The sequence below is a fragment of the Sebastes umbrosus genome, chromosome 8, assembly GCF_015220745.1.
Source record: "Sebastes umbrosus isolate fSebUmb1 chromosome 8, fSebUmb1.pri, whole genome shotgun sequence".
Taxonomy (NCBI): domain Eukaryota; kingdom Metazoa; phylum Chordata; class Actinopteri; order Perciformes; family Sebastidae; genus Sebastes; species Sebastes umbrosus.
Window position 1 is genome coordinate 35,306,851 of NC_051276.1, and position 22,952 is coordinate 35,329,802.

Here is a 22,952-nt window from a genome sequence, read left to right on the forward strand (position 1 = left end):
AGTTCAGTCTTTAATGAGATGCTGTCTGTCTGTCTGTCTGTCTGTCTGTCTGTCTGTCTGTCTGTCTGTCTGTCTGTCTGCCTGTCTGTCTGTCTGCCTCACTACAAATCATAACCAAGAAATAAGCATCACTATTTAACAGGCTGAGGAGCTGAAACAAACGTGCATTTGTAGACACTTCACTGATATAAAGTTATCAGGTTTAATGTGTAATAAAATGAAATAATTCTTCACATTTCATGGGATTTTATTCTGCAGATAATCTGAGAAGAGGTTGTCATGGTGATGATTTTGGATGTGAGTTAGAACACTTTCCAATATCACTGGAAATTAATAAAATCTCATAATTAAACACACATTACAGATAATATTAAATTTAAATAAAACATGTCAGGAAGAATCAAAATGTTCAAGAATGGAATAAAGAATATGTAGTTTTAAAGAATAAATAAACTTTGTTTTCCTCACATTCTTTGATGAACAGGAGTCACGCCTTGTTCTTGTTTTTTACTTTCACTTTTAACTTCGTGTTGTTTCTTGTCCTGCTCTGATGTCGCAGCAGAAGCTTCAGCTGGTGAGTAACGTTAAACTACTAAAACCAGATCGATAGAGGTGATCAAGTCAAAGTCCTCTAGAGAAGTGAAGTCTGTCGGTAAACGAGGATCAGTCACGGTGATTAATGATTTACAGACTCACGGTAACATCCGATCAGAAATACTGTCCGACAGTCTGCAAGAAAACTCTTTTACTGGAATCAGAGGAATCAGAGGAATCAGAGGACGTCGATTCAATCAGTTTAAACTATAAAACAAAATCACAAATGAATATAAGGGCTGTGAATGTTTTTAAGTCTGTAAATGAGGAGGATTTAGTCAAATTATGACAATGTATTTACAGAATGATGAAATTCTAGTTGTAAATTAGAGGCACAGATGCAGATCACTCTACATTTATATGTGCATTGTGTTTTATATTTGTTTGTGAATACTTCTGAGGCTGTTTTGACGCCATACAGACTGTTTCCGGTGTGTTAATATCTGAGGTAACTCCATTTTAGATGCTCAGCCTCAGCAGAAGCAAGGCCTTTGGAAGGAGGCTGAGTCACAGGCCGACAGTAGTCTCTGGGTTTAACACGTGCATGCGCAGTGTAACTGAAGCGACGTCCGTTTCTGATGACAACAGCAGCTGATCACAGCTGGATCAGCTGATCACAGCTGGATCAGCTGTTTATGTCTGAACTGATCTAATACTAATAAAGAAACAGAGTTATCAGAGCAGCAGTGTTTCTCTCTGTAGTCTGTTACCTGTTTAACAAACACCTGCACATGAACAACAGCTGCAGTCTGTATTTCTACTGTGGACTGAGTCCTGCTTAGAGGACCAGGAACCATCTCTACTGTGGACTGAGTCCTGCTTAGAGGACCAGGAACCATCTCTACTGTGGACTGAGTCCTGCTTAGAGGACCAGGAACCATCTCTACTGTGGACTGAGTCCTGCTTAGAGGACCAGGAACCATCTCTACTGGATCAATACCTTTATATTATTTATTCATTATGAGCGTCTGTATTATATTGATATAGAATAGTGTAAAATAAGAATATTAGTTTAAATGTTCTGTATAAATAAATGCAGTGTTAGTAAACCAGATTATTGCACTACATTATTGTACTGTTAATTTCAGTACTGCACAGTTGAACATATAATAAATTATAGGGTTATAGCTGCTGCTTGGGGTAAAAAATAATAATTATATGTTGTACACACACACACACACACACACACACACACACACACACAGAGCAATTTACAATCTAATGAACAGATCTACCGTTTTCTAGACTATGTAAGGGTATATTTGATCCTAAATACAATTTATTTACTTTATGTTGTTGACGTCTGTATGACAATAAAGTAGAATAAATTAAATGTTAGTTTGGGCGTGTTCCATGAGCCTGTTCAGTAGCAGGACACGTAGCTACATTTTCAAACAGGCCTTAACCCTGTTTTTAAAATCTCCCATGTTTATAAAAGAATCTGTTTTAAAGTGTCTTTGTAGATCACACCAACATGAGGGTGCAAAAACAGGTTTGAGGAATGAAGTAGGACTACATAACTTGTATGCATGACCGAAGGTTTGCAGCTACTGATAGTTTTGTCAGTAGAGTTTCAAGTTTATTTGTCATATGCATTTAAAAGTACAGTGTACAGTGAAATGCAATGAAATGCATTTCACCCTGATGGCTCTCTCTCAGCCCTTAAAATCTATAAATAGTACAGTTGATAAATACTACAATAAATAAGACAATACCTGAGAATACAATTTGTTTGTATGATGTTTAGCCACACAGTCATATGTGTACAGACTATACAGTAAGGGACTGAGACAGCAACCTTGTGGAGCACCGGTATTCAGAACTGTGGTAGATGAGTATCTGTTTCCTACTCTTACTGTCTGGAGTCGGCATGTCAGAAAATCTTGTATCCACCTGCAGATGGAATTACAGAGGCCGAGGTCTGTCAGCTTAGATACTAGAAGAGATGGTACGATTGTATTGAAAGCACTGCTGTAATCAACAAACAGCATTCTGACATATGTGTTTTTTCCCTCCAGATGTTTTAGCACAGTATATAAAGCCAGTGAAACATCATCATCCACAGCTCTGTTAGACCCATATGCAAACTGTAATGGGTCAATATTGATAGATATGTTGTTATTTATGTATGCCTTAACCAGTTGCTCGAAACACTTCATTATCACAGATGTTAAGGCTACAGGTCTAAAATCATTCAGACAAGATACAGGTGATTTCTTGGGCACAGAGAACACAGATGAGGAATGAATCGATGTTTAAATATGTTTTATATGATGATATTTATCTTAGAATGGTTTTACAACACTGTATATTTGTGCATGTGTGTGTTGTGGTTCCTTTTATACCCTTTTGCTCTTAAAAATAGAATATATTCAAGAGCAACCAAATGAAATCAAACTCTCCACCATGACGGTTTTCATCTTAAACTATAAACTGTGTGTTGATGTTTTTATTCTTGTCTGGTGATTGTGATGATGTTGACATGTTATACAGGACTGTTGGTGACGCAGAGCTCTTTGACTTCAGCAGACAGCAACACTGACACAAGTAAGTCTTCATTGTTTGTCCAAACTCCTTCATTAGTGAACTATGGCTGTCTGAGTGTCAGTAAATAAGAGAAGCTACATTATTTGTATTCTTCCCTCCAGGTGCATTATTCTCTGATGTTTCCAGCAGAGTGACATCATGGCGACTGCATCACCTGGTGAGTCCAGTCAGACTTTATTAGTGTGGATAACACACTGTCTTCTCTCACTGTCCACATGTTACACCGTGTCCTAACTGGCTCTCTGTCCACACTGAAGACGTTAACTATGCACTTCTGTTACGTCATGTAAATAAACCACGTACAGATCAGCTGTGAGCTCCAGATCAGACTGGAGACGTAACCACTTCAAAGATGGGTTATTAGTACGTGCTATCTTCCTACGTTTATAGCCTACTTTTTAAACAGAAAACACGTTTTATATTGTGATATTTACTGGAAATGACATACAATATAGCTCGCCGTGCATTTTGCTCGTTCCGGGGATGCGACATCATCACAGGCAGTGACACAGACAGAGGCCTGTACTACGAAGTGAGTTCAACATCTCCAGGGTATCTTCTCGTTATCTGGTTTAACTAACCCTAACAACCGAGATCCTGCTGAGCGGTCCTACGACGTTGGTTATCAACTCAGTAAATCAACCCAGGGTTTCTCAGTCTGGCTGTGAGCGCGTTCACATGAACGGTTTGCAGCATCTGACCAATCACAGACATGGACTAGTCTACTGACCAATCACAGACATGGACAAGTCCACAGACTTACAGACAGACAGCCAGAGAGACACATTTTACAAAGGAAGAGCAAACTATATTAAACAAATACGAAGAAGTTAAACACTTAATCAGACTAAAAGTAACACAGTTGAAGCTGCCAAATGCAGGAAGGACAGCTGGCAAAAGAAAAAACAACCAATGTTTGAATGAGTAAATTAACAGACTTATTAATTTAATGAAATACTCAAAAGTCGGATATAGCCGTCTAGATACAAATAGCTTTAAGAAATGTAAAAGATGGGTGGATTACACCTCATTATGCCCATTATTAAATAGTGTATGACTATTTCAGCCTTCTCTCAGCTGTGTCCTCGTCTCCGGCGGTGTGAAACAGACTTTGCAGCAAGTAAAAAAATAAATATAAAAACATAATTCAAAGCAGCAAACACCCACAGCATAAATCCAGCTGTTCTTCCTGCATCTGTCAGTTTAAACTGTGTTGTCTTTAGTCTAATTATGACTTAAACTTCTTGGTATTTGTGTAATATTACCATACGAACCCTGAGCTCTGATTGGTCAGTAGTAGGTGCTTTTATACGAGTTGATCTCTTATCTGGAACATAACCTGCTCCGGAGCAGGTCAGCTGTTCAGCATCAGTTACCATGGCGATCTACCCCGGTAAGCAGTGAACCACCTTCGTATGACGGAAAACCCTGAAGGGTTAAACCCTGAAGTTACCTCGCTAACGCCAAATCCTGCTTCGTAGTACAGATCTCAGGTGTCGAGATACAGTAAACAGAGAGTTAAACAGATTAATCTGACATTATGACTGATTTCTTCATAAACACAATTTGAGTTAATAAACACTAAATGTGGATGTTTCTCTCACCAGTTGTCGTCCCTGCTCAGCCAGCTGTATGGTGTAACATTAGTCCGTTGTGTTTTCAACAATACTGAACAAAATAATCTAAACAGGTAGAAGAAGTCAGATGTGAGAGGAGCACAGGATGCTTTTCTTACTCTCTTGGTCCTCTCTTGTGTTTTAATGCATCTGAGGTCATCTTTCTCTCAGTTTTATTTATTGATCTAGATTAAGACACACAAACGTTTAACGTGAGCGGATCAAAACGAGGCTTCGTACTGAAATACTGTAGTGACGGCTCATATTTCCCAGAGTTTCCATAGTGGTCACTTTGTCCTGTGTTTGTGTTTTGTTTTAACCTTTAGTGCTGTTACATTTCTTGACACCAGGTAGCTCGTAATGTTTATTCACTAGTGAACGCTACAGTACACATATAACGGTGAGCGTTAATGTTTGTGCTCAAAGTGTCAATAATCAAGTTAATATCCTCATCTACATCCAGGACAACTGACCCAGTTTCCTCCCGCTGTCGGCGGCCCTGATTTTAGCCTGATAATTTGTCCAGACCTGTCAGGTTCAGGTTGGGAAGCAGACCTCGAGTAAAGACCACCACTGTTGTCATGTAGTGAACAGGAGGGATTATATATATCTAGGCTTGACTGGACTTTTTCTGTTTTTTTGTAGATGATGATTTAAATAAACCGAAGCGCAGAAGCAGCCCTGACTTCGTCCGACCTAACAGTGAGTCAAAAATCAAAAGCATTGAACATATAAATGATATAAATAAATAATAAAGTAAAAAACACTCAAGTAGTTTAACCAGATGGTTTTGCCACAAACTTGAAGCTTCTGCCTCTAAATGTCAGACCAATAATGTATCCTAAGATCAGTATGATCAAGGTGGAAATATAGATGAGGAGAAGTGGTAAATCACAGTTCTTAATGCAAAAACACACAATAATTGTACATTTGAATGGTGCCGTTGTTAGTGTCCCAAGCATGTCCATCAGATAACACGAGGAAGAAATGATTAATGAATGAATTAATTCATGTGTATATTTCTGTACCCTTACAGTTACAGATCAGCCCCTTTATGTGGAAGTGAAGTGTTCAACCAAGTTAAGCTGCTTTACTAAATGGATTTCCACTCTAATGAACTATTATATAACAAATATGACAAATGTCAGCTTTTAAAAGAAAAAAGGAGCTTTGTTTCTTCTTTCCTGCAGCTTTGGTGACAAGAGCGCCGCCATGTTTCAGTACTCTAGTCTGTGACGTCACCAGGTTGGTTAGCTCGGCTGAGTTACACAGATATAACGATAGAGACAGGGAAAGACGGAGACTGAGGAGACACAGGACAGAAGAAAACAAAAGAGGGGACACTATTGAATTGTTCCTGGATGTAAAGATGAGTTTTATAATGTTAAAATCAAGAACAAAACAGTCCATCTCATAAACTGACGCTGAAAAGGAGATTAGTGACGTTACTGCAGCGCTGGCTAGAGGCACTGAAAGAGTCCTCCGACAGGCACTGAGTCCATCTGACTGTCTCTCCATCTCCTGTCCTCTCCCCTCTCTGATCACCTGTCTCTGTCTCTCCATCTCCTGTCCTCTCCCCTCTCTGATCACCTGTCTCTGTCTCTCCATCTCCTGTCCTCTCCCCTCTCTGATCACCTGTCTCTGTCTCTCCATCTCCTGTCCTCTCCCCTCTCTGATCACCTCTCTCTAGTGTTTGCTTTTGTGATCAGTTTTACTTTGTGATGGGAGTTTTGGTATGCTAATGTTGAGGCAAGTTCAGAAAACAAACGCTATAACGTGGTCTTCAGAATAAAGTAGTGCTTTCGGCTTTGATTTTCTTAGCGACCCTGTCTTTGAACGGTCTGAAAGAGACAGCAGAGGAGGAGAAACAAGTGATCAGAGAGAGGAGAGGACGGGAGATGGAGAGACAGAGACAGGTGATCAGAGAGAGGAGAGGACGGGAGATGGAACGACAGAGACAGGTGATCAGAGAGAGGAGAGGACGGGAGATGGAGAGACAGAGAGAGGAGAGGACAGGAGATGGAGAGACAGAGACAGGTGATCAGAGAGAGGAGAGGACGGGAGATGGAACGACAGAGACAGGTGATCAGAGAGAGGAGAGGACGGGAGATGGAGAGACAGAGAGAGGAGAGGACAGGAGATGGAGAGACAGAGACAGGTGATCAGAGAGAGGAGAGGACGGGAGATGGAGAGACAGTCAGCTGGACTCAGTGCCTGTTGGAGGACTCTTTCAGTGCCTCTAGCCAGCGCTGCAGTAACGTTACTGATCTCCATTTCAACGTCAGTTTATGAGATGGACTGTTTTGTTCTTGGTTTTAACATTGTAAAACTCATTTTTACATCCAGGAACAATTCAATAGTGTCCCCTCTTTTGTCTTCTTCTGTCCTGTGTCTCCTCAGTCTCCGTCTTTCACTGTCTCTACCGTTGTATCTGTGTAACTCAGCCGAGCTAACCAACCTGGTGACGTCACAGACTAGAGTACTGAAACATGGCGGCGCTCTTGCTACAAATGATGAAACAAAACTTGTTTTTTCTTTTAAATGCTCATATTGGTCATGTTTGTTATATAATAGTTCATTAGAATGGAACTCCCTTTAGTAAACCAGTTTAACTTAGTTGAACTTCCACTTTAAGCCCAGCAAGAGCTTTGAAATACTGCCGCCTGACTGTGAGTCAAACTTAAAGCTTCAGTAGGCAGAATATTTTTGGCATCATTGGGTAATAATCCCATAATAACCTTTCAGCATATTGTAATCCAAGTGTTCTGAGAGGAAACTAGACTTCTGCTCCTCCTCATGGCTCTGTTTTCAGGCTTTACAAAATCTATTCCGTGATGGGAGACTCTGCCGATCACAGGCTATTTCAGAGAGAGCGTTCCTATTGGCTGTGCTTCGGTGTGACCGGACCTTGGCGTTCCTTCAAGCCATCTCAACCTGATCTCATCATGGCGGCGGCGTCACAAACTTTCTCATTTTACAGCTAAACCGTGCACTACAAGATGATTCTGAGAACATCTGAGGAGAGAAATAGACATTACAGTAACAGAATATTGATTCATATTTGATCAGCGCTGCCTAGTTTGACCGTTTGGTCGGAGTTCAGAGTGATTGACAGCCGGCTCTCATAGACGGCAGCTGGACAGCAGACCTCAGATCAGCTCTTACTGCTTGTTTTCCTCCGGTCTGTGAAATCTTGCAGATGCCGTTAGGAGCACCGGAGGACACAGAGGCACATGATATTTTTCAGATTACCGATCTCATATACTACTGTCACGATATAGAGACCGTTTTATAAAAACAACTTTTTTTAACCATATTTGCTCCATTTCTACCCACTGCTGCTTTAACTAGGACAAGTAAAACTGAAACACTAATCAACAGCAATTTGTTCTTCTAGAAACAGTGTCTCTTTTAATTAAAGATTACATGTGAATGAATCAATGTTCTGTATTCTTATAGTGTCAGATGATCGGCCACCTCTGAAGCGGAGCAGCAGCATCCATAGTCTGCCACCTAACAGTGAGTTAAACTGCACTGAGTCAGAATTATTCTTCTGTATATTAACATCTAGATTGACAGAGTTTGCAGGTGTGGGTCACTGGTGAATGTGCAACTTTCATGATGATGACAGCTGACACATTCACAAGTCCACCTTAAAAAAGCTGTGACTTCTTCATTGGTTATAAATTCAGTTTTATTGTATTCATTTTAAATGAAGTCCACACTGAGTAGGTTTTTCTAATTCAGTGTTTTTATTTCAGTGTCTGAGCTGAGGGTTGTTCTGCTGGGGAACAGCTGGTCTGAGAGGAGTTCAGTGGGGAACTTCATACTGGGAGAGAATAAGTTCAACACTGAGCAAGAACCAGACTGCTGTCTGAGAGTCAGAGGACAGCTGAAGGAGAAAGAAATAGCTGTCATCAACACTCCAGATCTGCTGCTTCCTGACATCTCTGAAAACAAACTGACAGAGTTTCTTAAAGACTGTGCGAGTCTCTCTGATCCTGGACCTCATGTGTTCCTGCTGGTTCTACAACCTGAAGACTTCACTGAGGAACACAAACTGAAGCTCTGCAGAGTCCTCGAAAAGTTCAGTGATCGATCGTTTGATCATTTACTGGTTCTGATATCAACACCCAGACAGGAGAGTCCAGGTTTAATGAAAAAATACATGGAACGTCCTCCATTAAAAGACATGATCAGAAAATGTCGATACAGATACTTGAAGCAGAAGAACCTCGAACTTCCAGAGCTGTTAACACGTTTGGGTCAAACTGCAAAGGAGAACAGCGGAGATCATGTGAGCTACGAAGCATTTGAGGACACAAAGTCTACTTTACCAGGTGATCACCAAATCCCAAAACAAAAGGAAACACACACTTCTCTCACAGATGTTAAAGCTACTGGTAAGTGCAGAAACAAAATAAAAATAAAAACAATTTCATCTTTAAAGGGAGTGTTAGTAAGAATCCTAAATGTCTTGTTAACAGCTTCATCTGTGTCCGTTAAGTCAACTAAAGTCAGCGTCCTGTTGCTGGCGCTTGTGCTCGCTCTACATAGACATGAAGGAGCATCACTCAACACAGTGAGGAGACACACGTCAGCTAAAAGCACAATATCACTCTATATTTCAGCTGCTTGGCAGTAATGTTAGCTGACCAGATGAAGGTCTCTCCATGAATCAATGCTGATCCTAGTGTTGGCTTTTCCTGCCTCAGCCTCCCGACCGCGGCCGGAGGGAACGGGGGAGACGCCGGAGTTTTGGTGGGAGACGATAACGTTTCTCTCTGCGAACCCCCTTCACTTCACAAGACACGGGAAACCTCTGTTGGTCTGGAGGAGCTGCAGCAGTTATTTCTGCACAAACGTCCACTGAACATTCACTAGATATTCTCAGAGCTAAACTAACTCTTCTGCAGTGTGGAGTGAGCAGCATGCACGTGAGAGGTGGAGAGAGAGAGAGAGAAGGAGCGCGGTGTGTGAGTGAAGGCAGGCAGAGGAGCAGAGGAGCAGAGGAGCAGAGACTCCGGTCCTGGAGACCAAAGCTACGGTCTCCCCCGCGTCCTCCGACCGCGGCCAACACTGTTTAACAGCTTCACTAGATACAACCAAGAGGTTTTGGTGCTTCACTGTAGTTTGTGTTGGAGTCTGAGTCTGAACAGCGGAGACACACGAGAGACCATGAGACACACGAGAGCCCATGAGACACACGAGAGACCATGAGACACACGAGAGCCCATGAGACACCGACCAGCAATGATTTACACGTGTAAGACGTTACAAACAGTCCCTTTAATAATTTCACGTTAGTATTAGTGATGTACGCGATTTGTCGACTAATGAAATAAACGTTGCTACCCTTGCTAGTCGGCACCAGAAATACTAGTCGGTTAAACTTATTTTATTAATGTAAGCATTTAAGTTACATATTGACATTTGCTGTTTCAGCTATCGCTCTGATCTAAAGTCATCAGCCGCTCCTGACTCACTTCCACCCTTTTGCGTTCTCCTGGCCCCCGCCTGCCACCACCTCCTCTTTCTGAAATAGCGTCTGGGTTCAGCAGTCAGTCTGATTCTCTCCTGATCGACTGGATTGTCAAGCCGCACACTGAAACTAGCTTACAAGGGTGCCATGCCGTTGTTCCAACGACCCAATAGTCAGAAAAATGCACCACTGGACCGTAAGCCCAGTAGACAGACGGTCCGTTATTCAGAAAACAAACACCCATTGTCCCGAAAATACACACTCTCCCTGCACCGCCGTCTTAATGCACAGGCTTACCGAGGCTCAAGCCCCTAGGCCCGACCACGTAAAAGGGCCCACGATGCTCCGGGGGGAAAAAATTAAACTTAAATCAAAGGGAGAAGCGTTGTGAATAATAATAATAATACACCGAATTTTAACTAAATGTTGACACTGTGAATTGAACAAGAACATTGCCCAAGCCTGGAGATGACTGAAGAGATCTCATCATGTAAGCTTAGTACTTGATTTCAGCCTCATAGTGCTGTTATTTTATCTTTCTCTCTGTTGTATTACAGCACCTGGATTCAGGATTGTGCAGCTGGGAAAAAGTGAAGACAAACAGACAAGACTTGGTAACTTCATCATCAGGGACAAAGGTTTCAATTTCCTAAGGTTTTCCCCAACCAGGCAATGTGTGGCCGCCTACGGAGAGTGGAGAGGAAGCCCAGTAACAGTAGTGAAAACTCCAGACATGTTCAGTCTGTCTGAGGAGACCATGAGAAGAGAGGTGGAGAACTGTGTGGCTCTTTGTCATCCTGGACCAAATGTCCTGCTGCTGTTAGTGAAGCCTTCTGATTTCACAGAGAAGAACAGACAAACACTGAAGTCCATCCTGAGTTTGTTTGGTCAAGATGCTTTTAAACACTCGATGGTCATCATGACCCACGAGGGGGGTGAAATGAGCGTCGCTGTTAATGATCTCCTTAAAGACTGTGGAGGAAGATCCTACAGCTCGTTTGAAGAGAACCACAGAGTGTTAATGGAGAGGATTGAAAACATTGTGCATGAAAACAAAGGAACCTTCCTCACCTTCACTGAAGAGATCATCAGACCAAAGTCTGGACACATGAAACCAGCTGTAAACCTGGTTCTGTGTGGGAGGAGAGGAGCAGGAAAGTCTTCAGCAGCCAAGGTCATTTTAGGTCAGACAGAGCTTCATTCAGTCTCCAGCTCATCAGAGTGTGTTAAACATCAGGGAGAGGTGTGGGGACGTCGGGTTTCTCTCATGGAGCTTCCTGCCTTGTATGGAAAACCTCAGGAGGCAGTGATGGAGGAATCATTCAGGTGTATCTCCCTCTGTGATCCTGAGGGCGTCCATGCCTTCATCCTGGTCCTACCTGTGGGTTCCCTCACTGATGAAGACAAGGGAGAGTTAAAGACCATCCAGAACACATTCAGCTCTCCAGTCAATGACTTCACCATGATTCTGTTCACTGTGGAGTCAGATCCTACAGCTCCAGCTGTTGTTAACTTCCTGAAGGAAAACAAGGAGATCCAGGATCTCTGTCAGAGCTGTGGAGGAAGATATGTTGTTCTCAACATCAAGGAGCAGCAGCAGATCCCAGAGCTGTTGGAAGATGTGGAAAACAAGAGTCAATCTAAAAATAAACCATACTGCTATACAACTGAAACATTTGCTCATGCACAAATGGAAAAGGTCTTACAACAAGAGAAACACATCAACATGCAACAAGGTGAACTTGAGAGGCTGAAAAAGAAGAATGAGATAACATGTAAGTAATTTGAATTTAAATGTTTTTCTGTGTCCTAAACCATGTTCTACATCACAGTCTTGGGCCTACAGTGTACTGTAGTAACAGTCAACATTTAAGGTAACTCCTGGTGTTCTTATTTCACAGGTGATGATGAGAAGCAGAGCCCAGAGTGTCTCAGGATTGTGCTGATAGGGAAGACTGGCCGTGGAAAGAGCTCTTCAGGAAACACCATTCTAGGAAGAAAGGCGTTTGAAGCCAAATCAAGCCAAACGTCAGTCACCAAACTTTGTCAGAAAGAAAAGGGTGAGGTGAACGGTCGTCCTGTCGTTGTGGTCGACACTCCTGGTCTGTTTGACACAACTTTGTCCCATGAAGAGGTTCAAGAGGAGATGGTAAAATGCATCAGTCTTCTGGCTCCAGGACCACATGTCTTCCTGCTGGTGTTAGAAATTGGCAGACTCACACCAGAAGAGAAGGAGACATTAAAACTCATCAAGGACGGCTTTGGGAGAAATTCAGAAAAGTTCACCATCATTCTTTTCACAAGAGGAGATTCACTGGAAAATGACCAGCAGTCAATCGATGAATACATTGCAGATGGATGTGATGATTCCTTTAAGAAGCTGATTCGTGACTGTGGAGGAAGATGCCATGTGTTTAATAACCATGTTAAACAAAACTGCACACAAGTCAGTGAACTGATAACCAAGATTGACACCATGGTGAAGAAGAATGGAGGCAGCTGCTACACCAATGAGATGCTGCAAGAGGCCGAGGCAGCTATAAAGAAGGAAGTGGAGAGGATCCTGAAGGAGAAGGAAGAAGAGATGAAGAGAGAGAGGGAGGAACTTGGAAGAAAACACGAGGAAGAAATGCAAGAAATGAAAAGAAGAATAGAAGAACAGAGAGCAGAAACTGAAAAGGAGAGAAAACTGAGAGAAAAACAACTTGAAGAAAAGGAGGAAAACATAAAGAAGGAACGTGAGAAGAGAGAGAAAGAACAGGAAATGAGAAAAGAAGAGGACAAGAAGAGAAAACAAGAAGAAGAAAAGCAACGACAGAAGTGGGAACAAAAACTTGAAAGTTTGGAGCAAAAAATAAGATCGGAGTCAGAATCAAAGGAAACCAGTGACAGAAAGCTGAATGAGACCAGAGAAGAGATGAGACAAGAACGAGAGAACTGGGAGAAAACACGAAAAGAATTGTGGGACAAACGATATCAAGAAGATGAACAGAGACGACAAGAGGAGCAAACAAGATTAAGAAAGCTCGAAGAAGAATACGAACAGGAAAGAGAAATAAATGAAAAGAAAAGAAAGGAAGAGGACCGAATCAGAAGGGAACAAGAAGAAAAAGAGAAAAAAGACATCGAGGAGGACCATAAGAAAAAAACTGAGAATCTGAAGAAGGAGTATGAAGATGAAGCCAGAGAGAAGGCTGAAGAGTTCAATGAATTTAAAGAGAAACACAAAAATGATTTCACAGCTCAGATGCAAAAGACAAAGGAAAAACAGAGAGAAATATATGAACTTGTGAAATGTTTTACCAAAGACAAAACAAATCTTGATAAAATCAATGAGTTGCTGAAAACACACAAAGAAGAAATGGAGAAGGTAGAAAAGGAGGAGGAAAAGGAAACCCTGCAGAACAAACATGAAGATCAATTAAGTGAGTTGATGAAGAAACTTCTGAATGAAGTTGACGAACCAGGTTGGTGTTCCATCTTATGAGGCATTTAATGATTTAGCCATGCTAGCGGTTTGGATTTACAGATGGTGATGTCATCAGTCTGTCCACCACTTTGATCCAGACTGAAATAGCTCAACTATTGGATGGACTGCCATGCAATTTGTAGAGAGAGAGAGAGAGAGAGAGACAGAGAGAGAGAGAGAGAGAGAGAGAGAGAGAGAGAGAGGATGTATGTTTGAGAGTAAAGAAAATCCAATAATATTAGTTGATCATTTTTTTTTCTGACATAATCACATAAAATAAACATTTTGGGAAACATCCCTTGAAGGTGGTTATGAAGAGTTATAACAAAGATATGTAACGAGGCGTGATATTTTACAGTTCAATAATATTTTTATAATCAAATACAGCAGTAAACTTTCCTTTTTGTAAACAGACCAATACAGATCTATCAGTGATGAGCCAATATCATGTAATAATGTAATAAAACCGTCCCTGTTGATTTGTCCTTCTGGGTCAACTCAAGTGTGTCTAAGGGCCCTATTTCTGTGGCAGCGCAACGCTCTGACAGTTTGGTATTTTCCTGACCATGAAATTCTATTTTCCATCAAAGTGTTTTTAAGGTGCACAGGTTCATTCAGATGAATCAGCTCAGAGCCGGTCCTTGGTACATGCTGCACATATATGAACCAAAACAGCAGGTGTTCTTGGCGACGCCCACGCAGTCCATGCACCCAAGACCTACCACTGAGCACTTGTCGTTGTGTTTTCACGGATAAAATAGGTCCCTAAGAGACATGCAGTGACAAAATGTTCATTTAAGTTGTGACTACTTAGTGATAAATCAGGCTTTTCATAGCTAATTAACTCATTGACTGTGTACAATCTTTATTTTAAAAACTTCTGGTCTATATTACTGAAAATAATCGCTTAAACCGTAACGCTCAGGATCTTCTTTGTTTCTCTGCTGTTAAGTTTGGTTTAAAGAGAATCTTTATGATAAACTGTATTGTTTTCTTTTGCGCTGTTTTGTTGGGAATAATTTGCCTATTTTGCTGTTTCTCTTCCTTTTTCCAAATTGTTTGTGTAACTATTTAGAGATAAAACAGACAGCCTATTAAATAAAAGCTTTATTAAAGGACCAGTGTGTACCATTTAGGGGGATCTATTGGCAGAAATGGAATATACTATTAATAAGTATGTTTTCTTTAGTGTATAATCAAAAATAAGAATGTTACAAACACTCTACACAGTGGCTCTGCTATTCTCCAAATGACCTACGCTATTCTGAACAGCTCCAGATATAGCCATTCACGTTTTTGCATTTTCACGTCGGCTACCGTAATTCTCTAATGCGCTTGGCAAGCACACGGGAGAGGTTGCAATCTGCAACCTCACCGCTAGATGCCGCCAGATGTTACACACTGTCCCTTTAAAGAAAGACTTCAACAGCTGTAAATTCTGCTTGGTCTTTAGAGACGATCTTTCTTCTTTTGAAAATGAGAAACAACATGATGTTGGTCATGTAAGTGGAATGAAATGTTAAGATGTCATTCAACCTGTTTTCTGTGCAACACCCAACTCACAAATATCACAGCAAATATTAAGCAAACATGAATATCATATATATGTTTTTGTTACATGTCAAATAAGAATGGATGCTTTATAGCTTGATTACATCCATTTAATGTACAGGAATCTGAAACTTCTTTACTCACCTCTATGTATTTCTGTATTTCCTTGATGTCAGGATACTACTGTTACTGAGGATACTGTCAAAGTATTCAGAGTATACTAGGTTTACTTAGCCAATGTTCAACTGCAACACATTATTCTGTACAGTTTAAATATGTTTGTCCACCTCCTGTATAATCACATTGATCATCTTTCAGTTGATGGTTCCTGTTATAATGTTTGTATTGTTTTGTCCAGCAGATGGAGCTCTAACATCAAGTGTCATATCTGTTGGAGGTTTGAAATATTGTAGTAATCTTTATTTTGCTCACCACATTTAATGTTGACTGTTGTATCATTTGAAATATGTCATGGTTAAACATTTGTCATTGTGAGTTTTTCGTTGTATTCCTGTAAAAAAGAAACAGAAGAGAAACAACCTGCACACAGACGTTATGCTCCACAACTTTACTTTGACAATATTTTGATCCTGTGTGAATCTTCCTCTATCAAGATTTCATAGAAATGTATTTGAGTTCTTCAGATATTCTGGTTAAAGATAGTCAGACTAAATATCAGATATGAGGAAGAACATGTATGAAAGTATTTCACATGACATTTTGTTTTCCAAGCCACACACGATTCAGATATTTCAGTCTGCTGTTGAATAAGAAGAAAACATCCTGTGTAAATATGATTTAAACTTCACATCAAAGAAATAAAAATGTTGAAAAAGAGTTTAATGTCCACATTTATTTAACATGATTTAAAATATGTTTAGAGCTGAGTTCAAAAATAAAAATCCTGTAAAACGTTTTACAAGCTTGGATTATTTGTAGCACTCAATCAAAATAGGTTAGTTTTATATAAAATACAATTTTATATTCATATTTAAAAACATTTCATTGTGATTTATGAAATATTTAGAAACACGTCTGATCATGTTCTGACTCTTTTCTTCCTGGTTAATCATCTTGTGAGTGAACTCAACTCAAACTAAAACACCTCCAAATATATTAATTGATATTTGTGAATGCAGTCTATCAGTGATGAGGGCGGTGATCATTTAACCGCACTAGGCTGACATCAGCTGTCAGAATTGAATATTGATCATTGATCATCCTCAGTCCAATTCAATCAAAAGAAATTAACCTGTGAGAGACGAGAGGATCATTTCACTCTCATGTCACCAATATGTGTAACTCTTTGAAAGCAATGATCTTACAGCTCTGTTTGTGCACAGGGAGCCATGCTCTGTCTGATAACCTCCATGTCCAGCAGGTGGCGCTGTAGCATCAACCTCTGATGATTGGAGCCTCACAGAACACTGCTGGTTACAGCTTTCCATTTGAGAGTTCAGTCTTTAATGAGATGCTGTCTGTCTGTCTGTCTGTCTGTCTGTCTGCCTCTCTGTCTGTCTGTCTGTCTGTCTGTCTGTCTGTCTGTCTGCCTCACTACAAATCATAACCAATAAATAAGCATCACTATTTAACAGGCTGAGGAGCTGAAACAAACGTGCATTTGTAGACACTTCACTGATATAAAGTTATCAGGTTTAATGTGTAATAAAATGAAATAATTCTTCACATTTCATGGGATTTTATTCTGCAGATAATCTGAGAAGAGGTTGTCATGGTGATGATTTTGGATGTGAGTTAGAACACTTTCCAATATCACTGGAAATTAATAAAATCTCATAATTAAACACACATTACAGATAATATTAAATTTAAATAAAACATGTCAGGAAGAATCAAAATGTTCAAGAATGGAATAAAGAATATGTAGTTTTAAAGAATAAATAAACTTTGTTTTCCTCACATTCTTTGATGAACAGGAGTCACGCCTTGTTCTTGTTTTTTACTTTCACTTTTAACTTCGTGTTGTTTCTTGTCCTGCTCTGATGTCGCAGCAGAAGCTTCAGCTGGTGAGTAACGTTAAACTACTAAAACCAGATCGATAGAGGTGATCAAGTCAAAGTCCTCTAGAGAAGTGAAGTCTGTCGGTAAACGAGGATCAGTCACGGTGATTAATGATTTACAGATTCACGGTAACATCCGATCAGAAATACTGTCCGACAGTCTGCAAGAAAACTCTTTTACTGGAATCAGAGGAATCAGAGGAATCAGAGGACGTCGATTCAATCAGTTTAAACTATAAAACAAAATCACAAATGAATATAAGGGCTGTGAATGTTTTTAAGTCTGTAAATGAGGAGGATTTAGTCAAATTATGACAATGTATTTACAGAATGATGAAATTCTAGTTGTAAATTAGAGGCACAGATGCAGATCACTCTACATTTATATGTGCATTGTGTTTTATATTTGTTTGTGAATACTTCTGAGGCTGTTTTGACGCCATACAGACTGTTTCCGGTGTGTTAATATCTGAGGTAACTCCATTTTAGATGCTCAGCCTCAGCAGAAGCAAGGCCTTTGGAAGGAGGCTGAGTCACAGGCCGACAGTAGTCTCTGGGTTTAACACGTGCATGCGCAGTGTAACTGAAGCGACGTCCGTTTCTGATGACAGCAGCAGCTGATCACAGCTGGATCAGCTGATCACAGCTGGATCAGCTGATCACAGCTGGATCAGCTGTTTATGTCTGAACTGATCTAATACTAATAAAGAAACAGAGTTATCAGAGCAGCAGTGTTTCTCTCTGTAGTCTGTTACCTGTTTAACAAACACCTGCACATGAATAACAGCTGCAGTCTGTATTTCTACTGTGGACTGAGTCCTGCTTAGAGGACCAGGAACCATCTCTACTGTGGACTGAGTCCTGCTTAGAGGACCAGGAACCATCTCTACTGTGGACTGAGTCCTGCTTAGAGGACCAGGAACCATCTCTACTGGATCAATACCTTTATATTATTTATTCATTATGAGCGTCTGTATTATATTGATATAGAATAGTGTAAAATAAGAATATTAGTTTAAATGTTCTGTATAAATAAATGCAGTGTTAGTAAACCAGATTATTGCACTACATTATTGTACTGTTAATTTCAGTATTGCAGTTGAACATATAATAAATTATAGGGTTATAGCTGCTGCTGGGGGTAAAAAATAATAATTATATGTTGTACACAGACACACACACACACACACACACAGCAATTTACAATCTAATGAACATGTCTACCGTTTTCTAGACTATGTAAGGGTATATTTGATCCAAATACAATTTATTTACTTTATGTTGTTGACGTCTGTATGACAATAAAGTAGAATAAATTAAATGTTAGTTTGGGCGTGTTCCATGAGCCTGTTCAGTAGCAGGACACGTAGCTACATTTTCAAATAGGCCTTAATCCTGTTTTTAAAATCTCCCATGTTTATAAAAGAATCTGTTTTAAAGTGTCTCTGTAGATCACACCAACATGAGGGTGCAAAAACAGGTTTGAGGAATGAAGTAGTTCTACATAACTTGTATGCATGACTGAAGGTTTGCAGCTACTGATAGTTTTGTCAGTAGAGTTTCAAGTTTCAAGTTTATTTGTCATATGCATTTAAAAGTACAGTGTACAGTGAAATGCAATGAAATGCATTTCACCCTGATGGCTCTCTCTCAGCCCTTAAAATCTATAAATAGTACAGTTGATAAATACTTCAATAAATAAGACAATACCTGAGAATACAATTATAAAACATCCATAAAACAATCCACAGCTCTGCATTCATTTAGTGCTACTGTTCAGCAGTCTGAGGGTAAAAACTGTCTCTGAGGTGAGAGGTCCGAGCTCTGATGCTCTGTAGGAGCTTCCCTGAAGGGAGATAAGAGAACAGAGTTTATGCTGGATGACTTGTGTCCTGCAGGATACAAAGAGCTTTCTTCCTGCAGCGAGTGGTGTAAATGTCCTGTAACTGTGGTAACGGTGATCCAATAATATTAGATGCTGTTTTCACTGTCCTCATCAGGGGTTTACGGTCATATGATGTAATGTTGCCAAACCAGACCAGTATGTATCCAGTTAAGATGCTTTCTATTGTGGACTAGTAGAAGTTGATGAGGGTTTTTGTGGACATACCATGTTTCTTTAAACACCTCAGACAATAAAGTCTCTGTTGGTCCCTTTTTATGACCCAACTGATGTGCAGGGACCGGGAGAGGGAGTCAGAGATATGGATGCCTAGGAACTTGAAGCTGTTGACAATTTGGACAGGAGTGTTTAATTTCTATCAACAGGTGATTGAACAGTTTTAATTCTCCTGAAGTCAATTAGAAGCTCCTTAGTTTTCTCCTCATTAAAGGACAGATTGTTGTTGTGACACCACATGGTCAGGTTCCTCACTACGTCCCTGTATGCCATCTCATTGTTATTAGTAATGAGCCCTATCACTGTTGTATCATCTGCTAATGTCACAATGCTGTTTGTATGATGTTTAGCCACACAGTCATATGTGTACAGACTATACAGTAAGGGACTGAGACAGCAACCTTGTGGAGCACCGGTATTCAGAACTGTGGTAGATGAGTATCTGTTTCCTACTCTTACTGTCTGGAGTCGGCATGTCAGAAAATCTCGTATCCACCTGCAGATGGAATTACAGAGGCCGAGGTCTGTCAGCTTAGATACTAGAAGAGATGGTACGATTGTATTGAAAGCACTGCTGTAATCAACAAACAGCATTCTGACATATGTGTTTTTTCCCTCCAGATGTTTTAGCACGGTATATAAAGCCAGTGAAACAGCATCATCCACAGCTCTGTTAGACCGATATGCAAACTGTGATGTGTCAATATTGGCAGATATGTTGTTATTTATGTATGCCTTAACCAGTTGCTCGAAACACTTCATTATCACAGATGTTAAGGCTACAGGTCTAAAATCATTCAGACAAGATGCAGGTGATTTCTTGGGCACAGAGAACACAGATAAGGAATGAATCAATGTTTAAATATGTTTTATATGATGATATTTATCTTAGAATGGTTTTACAACACTGTATATTTGTGCATGTGTGTGTTGTGGTTCCTTTTATACCCTTTTGTTTTTAATAATAGAATATATTCAAGAGCAACCAAATGAAATCAAACTGTCCACCATGACGGTTTTCATCTTAAACTATAAACTGTGTGTTGATGTTTTTATTCTTGTCTGGTGATTGTGATGATGTTGACATGTTATACAGGACTGTTGGTGACGCAGAGCTCTTTGACTTCAGCAGACAGCAACACTGACACAAGTAAGTCTTCATTGTTTGTCCAAACTCCTTCATTAGTGAACTATGGCTGTCTGAGTGTCAGTAAATAAGAGAAGCTACATTATTTGTATTCTTCCCTCCAGGTGAATTCTTCTCTGATGTTTCCAGCAGAGTGACATCATGGCGACTGCATCACCTGGTGAGTCCAGTCAGACTTTATTAGTGTGGATAACACACTGTCTTCTCTCACTGTCCACATGTTACACCGTGTCCTAACTGGCTCTCTGTCCACACTGAAGACGTTAACTATGCACTTCTGTTACGTCATGTAAATAAACCACGTACAGATCAGCTGTGAGCTCCAGATCAGACTGGAGACGTAACCACTTCAAAGATGGGTTATTAGTACGTGCTATCTTCCTACGTTTGTAGCCTACTCTTAAACAGAAAACACACGTTTTGTAGGAGCTAAAATCTAATACTTTAGCTACTGAGGTGATTAGCCCTGGACTGACGCGCTTTTCGCTGTAGATGGTCCTTTAGTTGTCTGTTATGCTGTACAAAACTGATCCTGAGTCCGCTCGTTGGTTTTACAATAATAGTTAATTTATTCTTAATATGGTATTAAGGAAGCAAGTCCAGTTACCATAGCAACGAGTAACAACACAGCAAACATTTCAGCGTCCCTGCGGTCAAAAACCCTTTGCCCTTCCGGGCTAAACCCTGACGCCAACAACACACCTCCTTACCTATATACCCGTGGCTGGGTCAGTCAATTAACGCAGTGCCGCCTAGTGTTCGTAAAAGTGAATTACATCCCAACCTCAGTATGTCAGCATCATGTTTTGGCTCTTACACACTGGCCCCTAATTGTTATGGCAGGCAGACATAACAATTCAAACAAAATACACAAAAAAGAGGAGCCAAATGTTACAATACACCAAGTTATGCATTTAAACTCCATGTAACAAACAGAGTTTTGTCACTGGCCTTTCAATTATGTTGGCTTTGGTCTTAAGTCTGACAGAACGCACAAGCCCCTGTTTGTCTGGAAAAACCTCCAGAACTCTGCCAAGTGGCCAGGAGCCACGGGGAGCTGAAGAATCCATGATCACCACGATATCTCCAGCAACCAGACTCTTTTTCTTCTGGTTCCACTTTTGCCTCTCTTGGAGCAAAGGTAGGTACTCCCGTATCCATCTCTTCCAGAAAAGATCTGAGAGGTACTGCACTTGTCTCCATCGTCTTCTCACATACTGATCGTGAGGCTCAAACACTCCAGGTGGTAAGGCTGGTTTACCCTTCAGGAGAAGTAGATGGTTAGGTGTGAGCGGCTCCAGGTCATTTGGATCATCAGAGAGCTTGGTAATCGGTCGATCATTCAAGATGGCTTCCACTTCGCAGAACACTGTGTGCAGTCCATCATCATCCAAGCTCTGCTGACGTAAGACAGAACTGAGAACCCTTCTCACCAGACGGATCATCCGTTCCCACACACCGCCATGGTGTGAACCAGCTGGCGGATTAAAACTCCAACGAATTCCAACCTGTGACAGAGCTCCTTGAATCCGGTCCTGATTCAAAGCAGAAAGGGCCTCCCTCAGTTCTCTTTCTGCCCCAATGAAGTTGGTACCATTGTCTGACCTCATGTGCTCCACTTGTCCTCTCCTGCTGATGAAACGCCGCAAAGCATTGATGCATGCATCCGTTTCCAGCGAGACTGCTACCTCCAAATGGATGGCCCTGCTCGCCATACAGGTGAATATAGCTCCATACCTCTTGCAGGTTGATCTTCCCCTCCTTACTTCAACTGGTCCAAAGTAATCTACTCCTGTGTTGGTAAACGGTGGTAGATCAGGCAGGATTCTCTCTCGTGGTAGATCTGCCATTTTTTGTTCCACTGCTCTTCCATTGTAACGTCTACAAAAACTGCATTCAGCAATGACCTTTCTGACAGCTGAATCAGCGTTGGTGATCCAAAACCTTTTCCTCACTGTAGACAGAGTGTGAGCTCGTCCTCCATGGCCCAGATTCTGATGTACATGCTTGAGAATGAGCATCGAAACATGCTGATCTTTAGAGAGGATAAGCGGATGTTTGGCTTCCTCAGGCATTGCTCCTCTGCTCAATCTTCCTCCAACTCTCAAGAGTCCATCCTCCAGAACAGGGTCCAGTCTGTATATCGAACTCTGCCGGCTCACTATAGCCTTCCCAGAAGACAGAGCAGAAATTTCCTCACCAAATCTCTGTTGCTGGCAATAGCGGATGACGGCAAGCTCTGCTCCTAACAGATCCTCCAGTGTCAAGATGAAGCTCCTGGACGCCACTGCAGCCCTTCGTCCTTTAGCCGGCCTTGAACTGTTCTGACTGGTTTCCTCCGAATGGTTAGCCTCAGAAGCTTCCAGCTGCTTTCGTAGGCGAATCTTTGCTAACAACCCGACCTTT

General features: G+C 40.8%; 4 protein-coding genes across 6 annotated transcripts in view; all 4 read left to right on the forward strand.

Annotated features, from left to right (window-relative positions):
* LOC119492980 (actin, non-muscle 6.2-like) overlaps positions 1-22,952 on the forward strand; it is an 840,607-nt gene that overhangs the window by 672,755 nt on the left and 144,900 nt on the right. The gene's annotated exons all lie outside the window — the stretch shown is intronic.
* Positions 1-22,952, forward strand: part of LOC119492997 (L-rhamnose-binding lectin SML-like) — a 301,994-nt gene that overhangs the window by 39,395 nt on the left and 239,647 nt on the right. The window lies entirely within an intron of this gene.
* On the forward strand, positions 536-16,097 carry LOC119492954 (GTPase IMAP family member 8-like). Of its 2 annotated transcripts, XM_037777870.1 has the most exons (8): positions 536-672; positions 3,088-3,141; positions 3,243-3,298; positions 8,217-8,276; positions 8,519-9,083; positions 10,735-10,738; positions 11,324-12,014; positions 12,141-16,097. In XM_037777870.1, the coding sequence occupies exons 3-8, from the start codon at positions 3,280-3,282 to the stop codon at positions 13,724-13,726; spliced, it is 2,925 nt and encodes a 974-aa protein (XP_037633798.1). In that variant the 5' UTR covers positions 536-672; positions 3,088-3,141; positions 3,243-3,279; the 3' UTR covers positions 13,727-16,097. The 2 variants fall into 2 exon arrangements, with proteins under 2 accessions (XP_037633798.1, XP_037633797.1); XM_037777869.1 differs by lacking the exons at positions 536-672; positions 3,088-3,141; positions 3,243-3,298; positions 8,217-8,276; positions 8,519-9,083 and having other exon boundaries at positions 10,623-11,077; positions 11,312-12,014.
* Positions 17,236-22,952, forward strand: part of LOC119493204 — a 90,956-nt gene continuing 85,239 nt past the window's right edge. Inside the window, exons 1-3 of the mRNA XM_037778353.1 lie at positions 17,236-17,286; positions 20,496-20,549; positions 20,651-20,706. Coding sequence (XP_037634281.1) covers positions 20,688-20,706 — 19 coding nt within the window. The 5' untranslated portion in view covers positions 17,236-17,286; positions 20,496-20,549; positions 20,651-20,687. The remainder of the gene's footprint in view (positions 17,287-20,495; positions 20,550-20,650; positions 20,707-22,952) is intronic.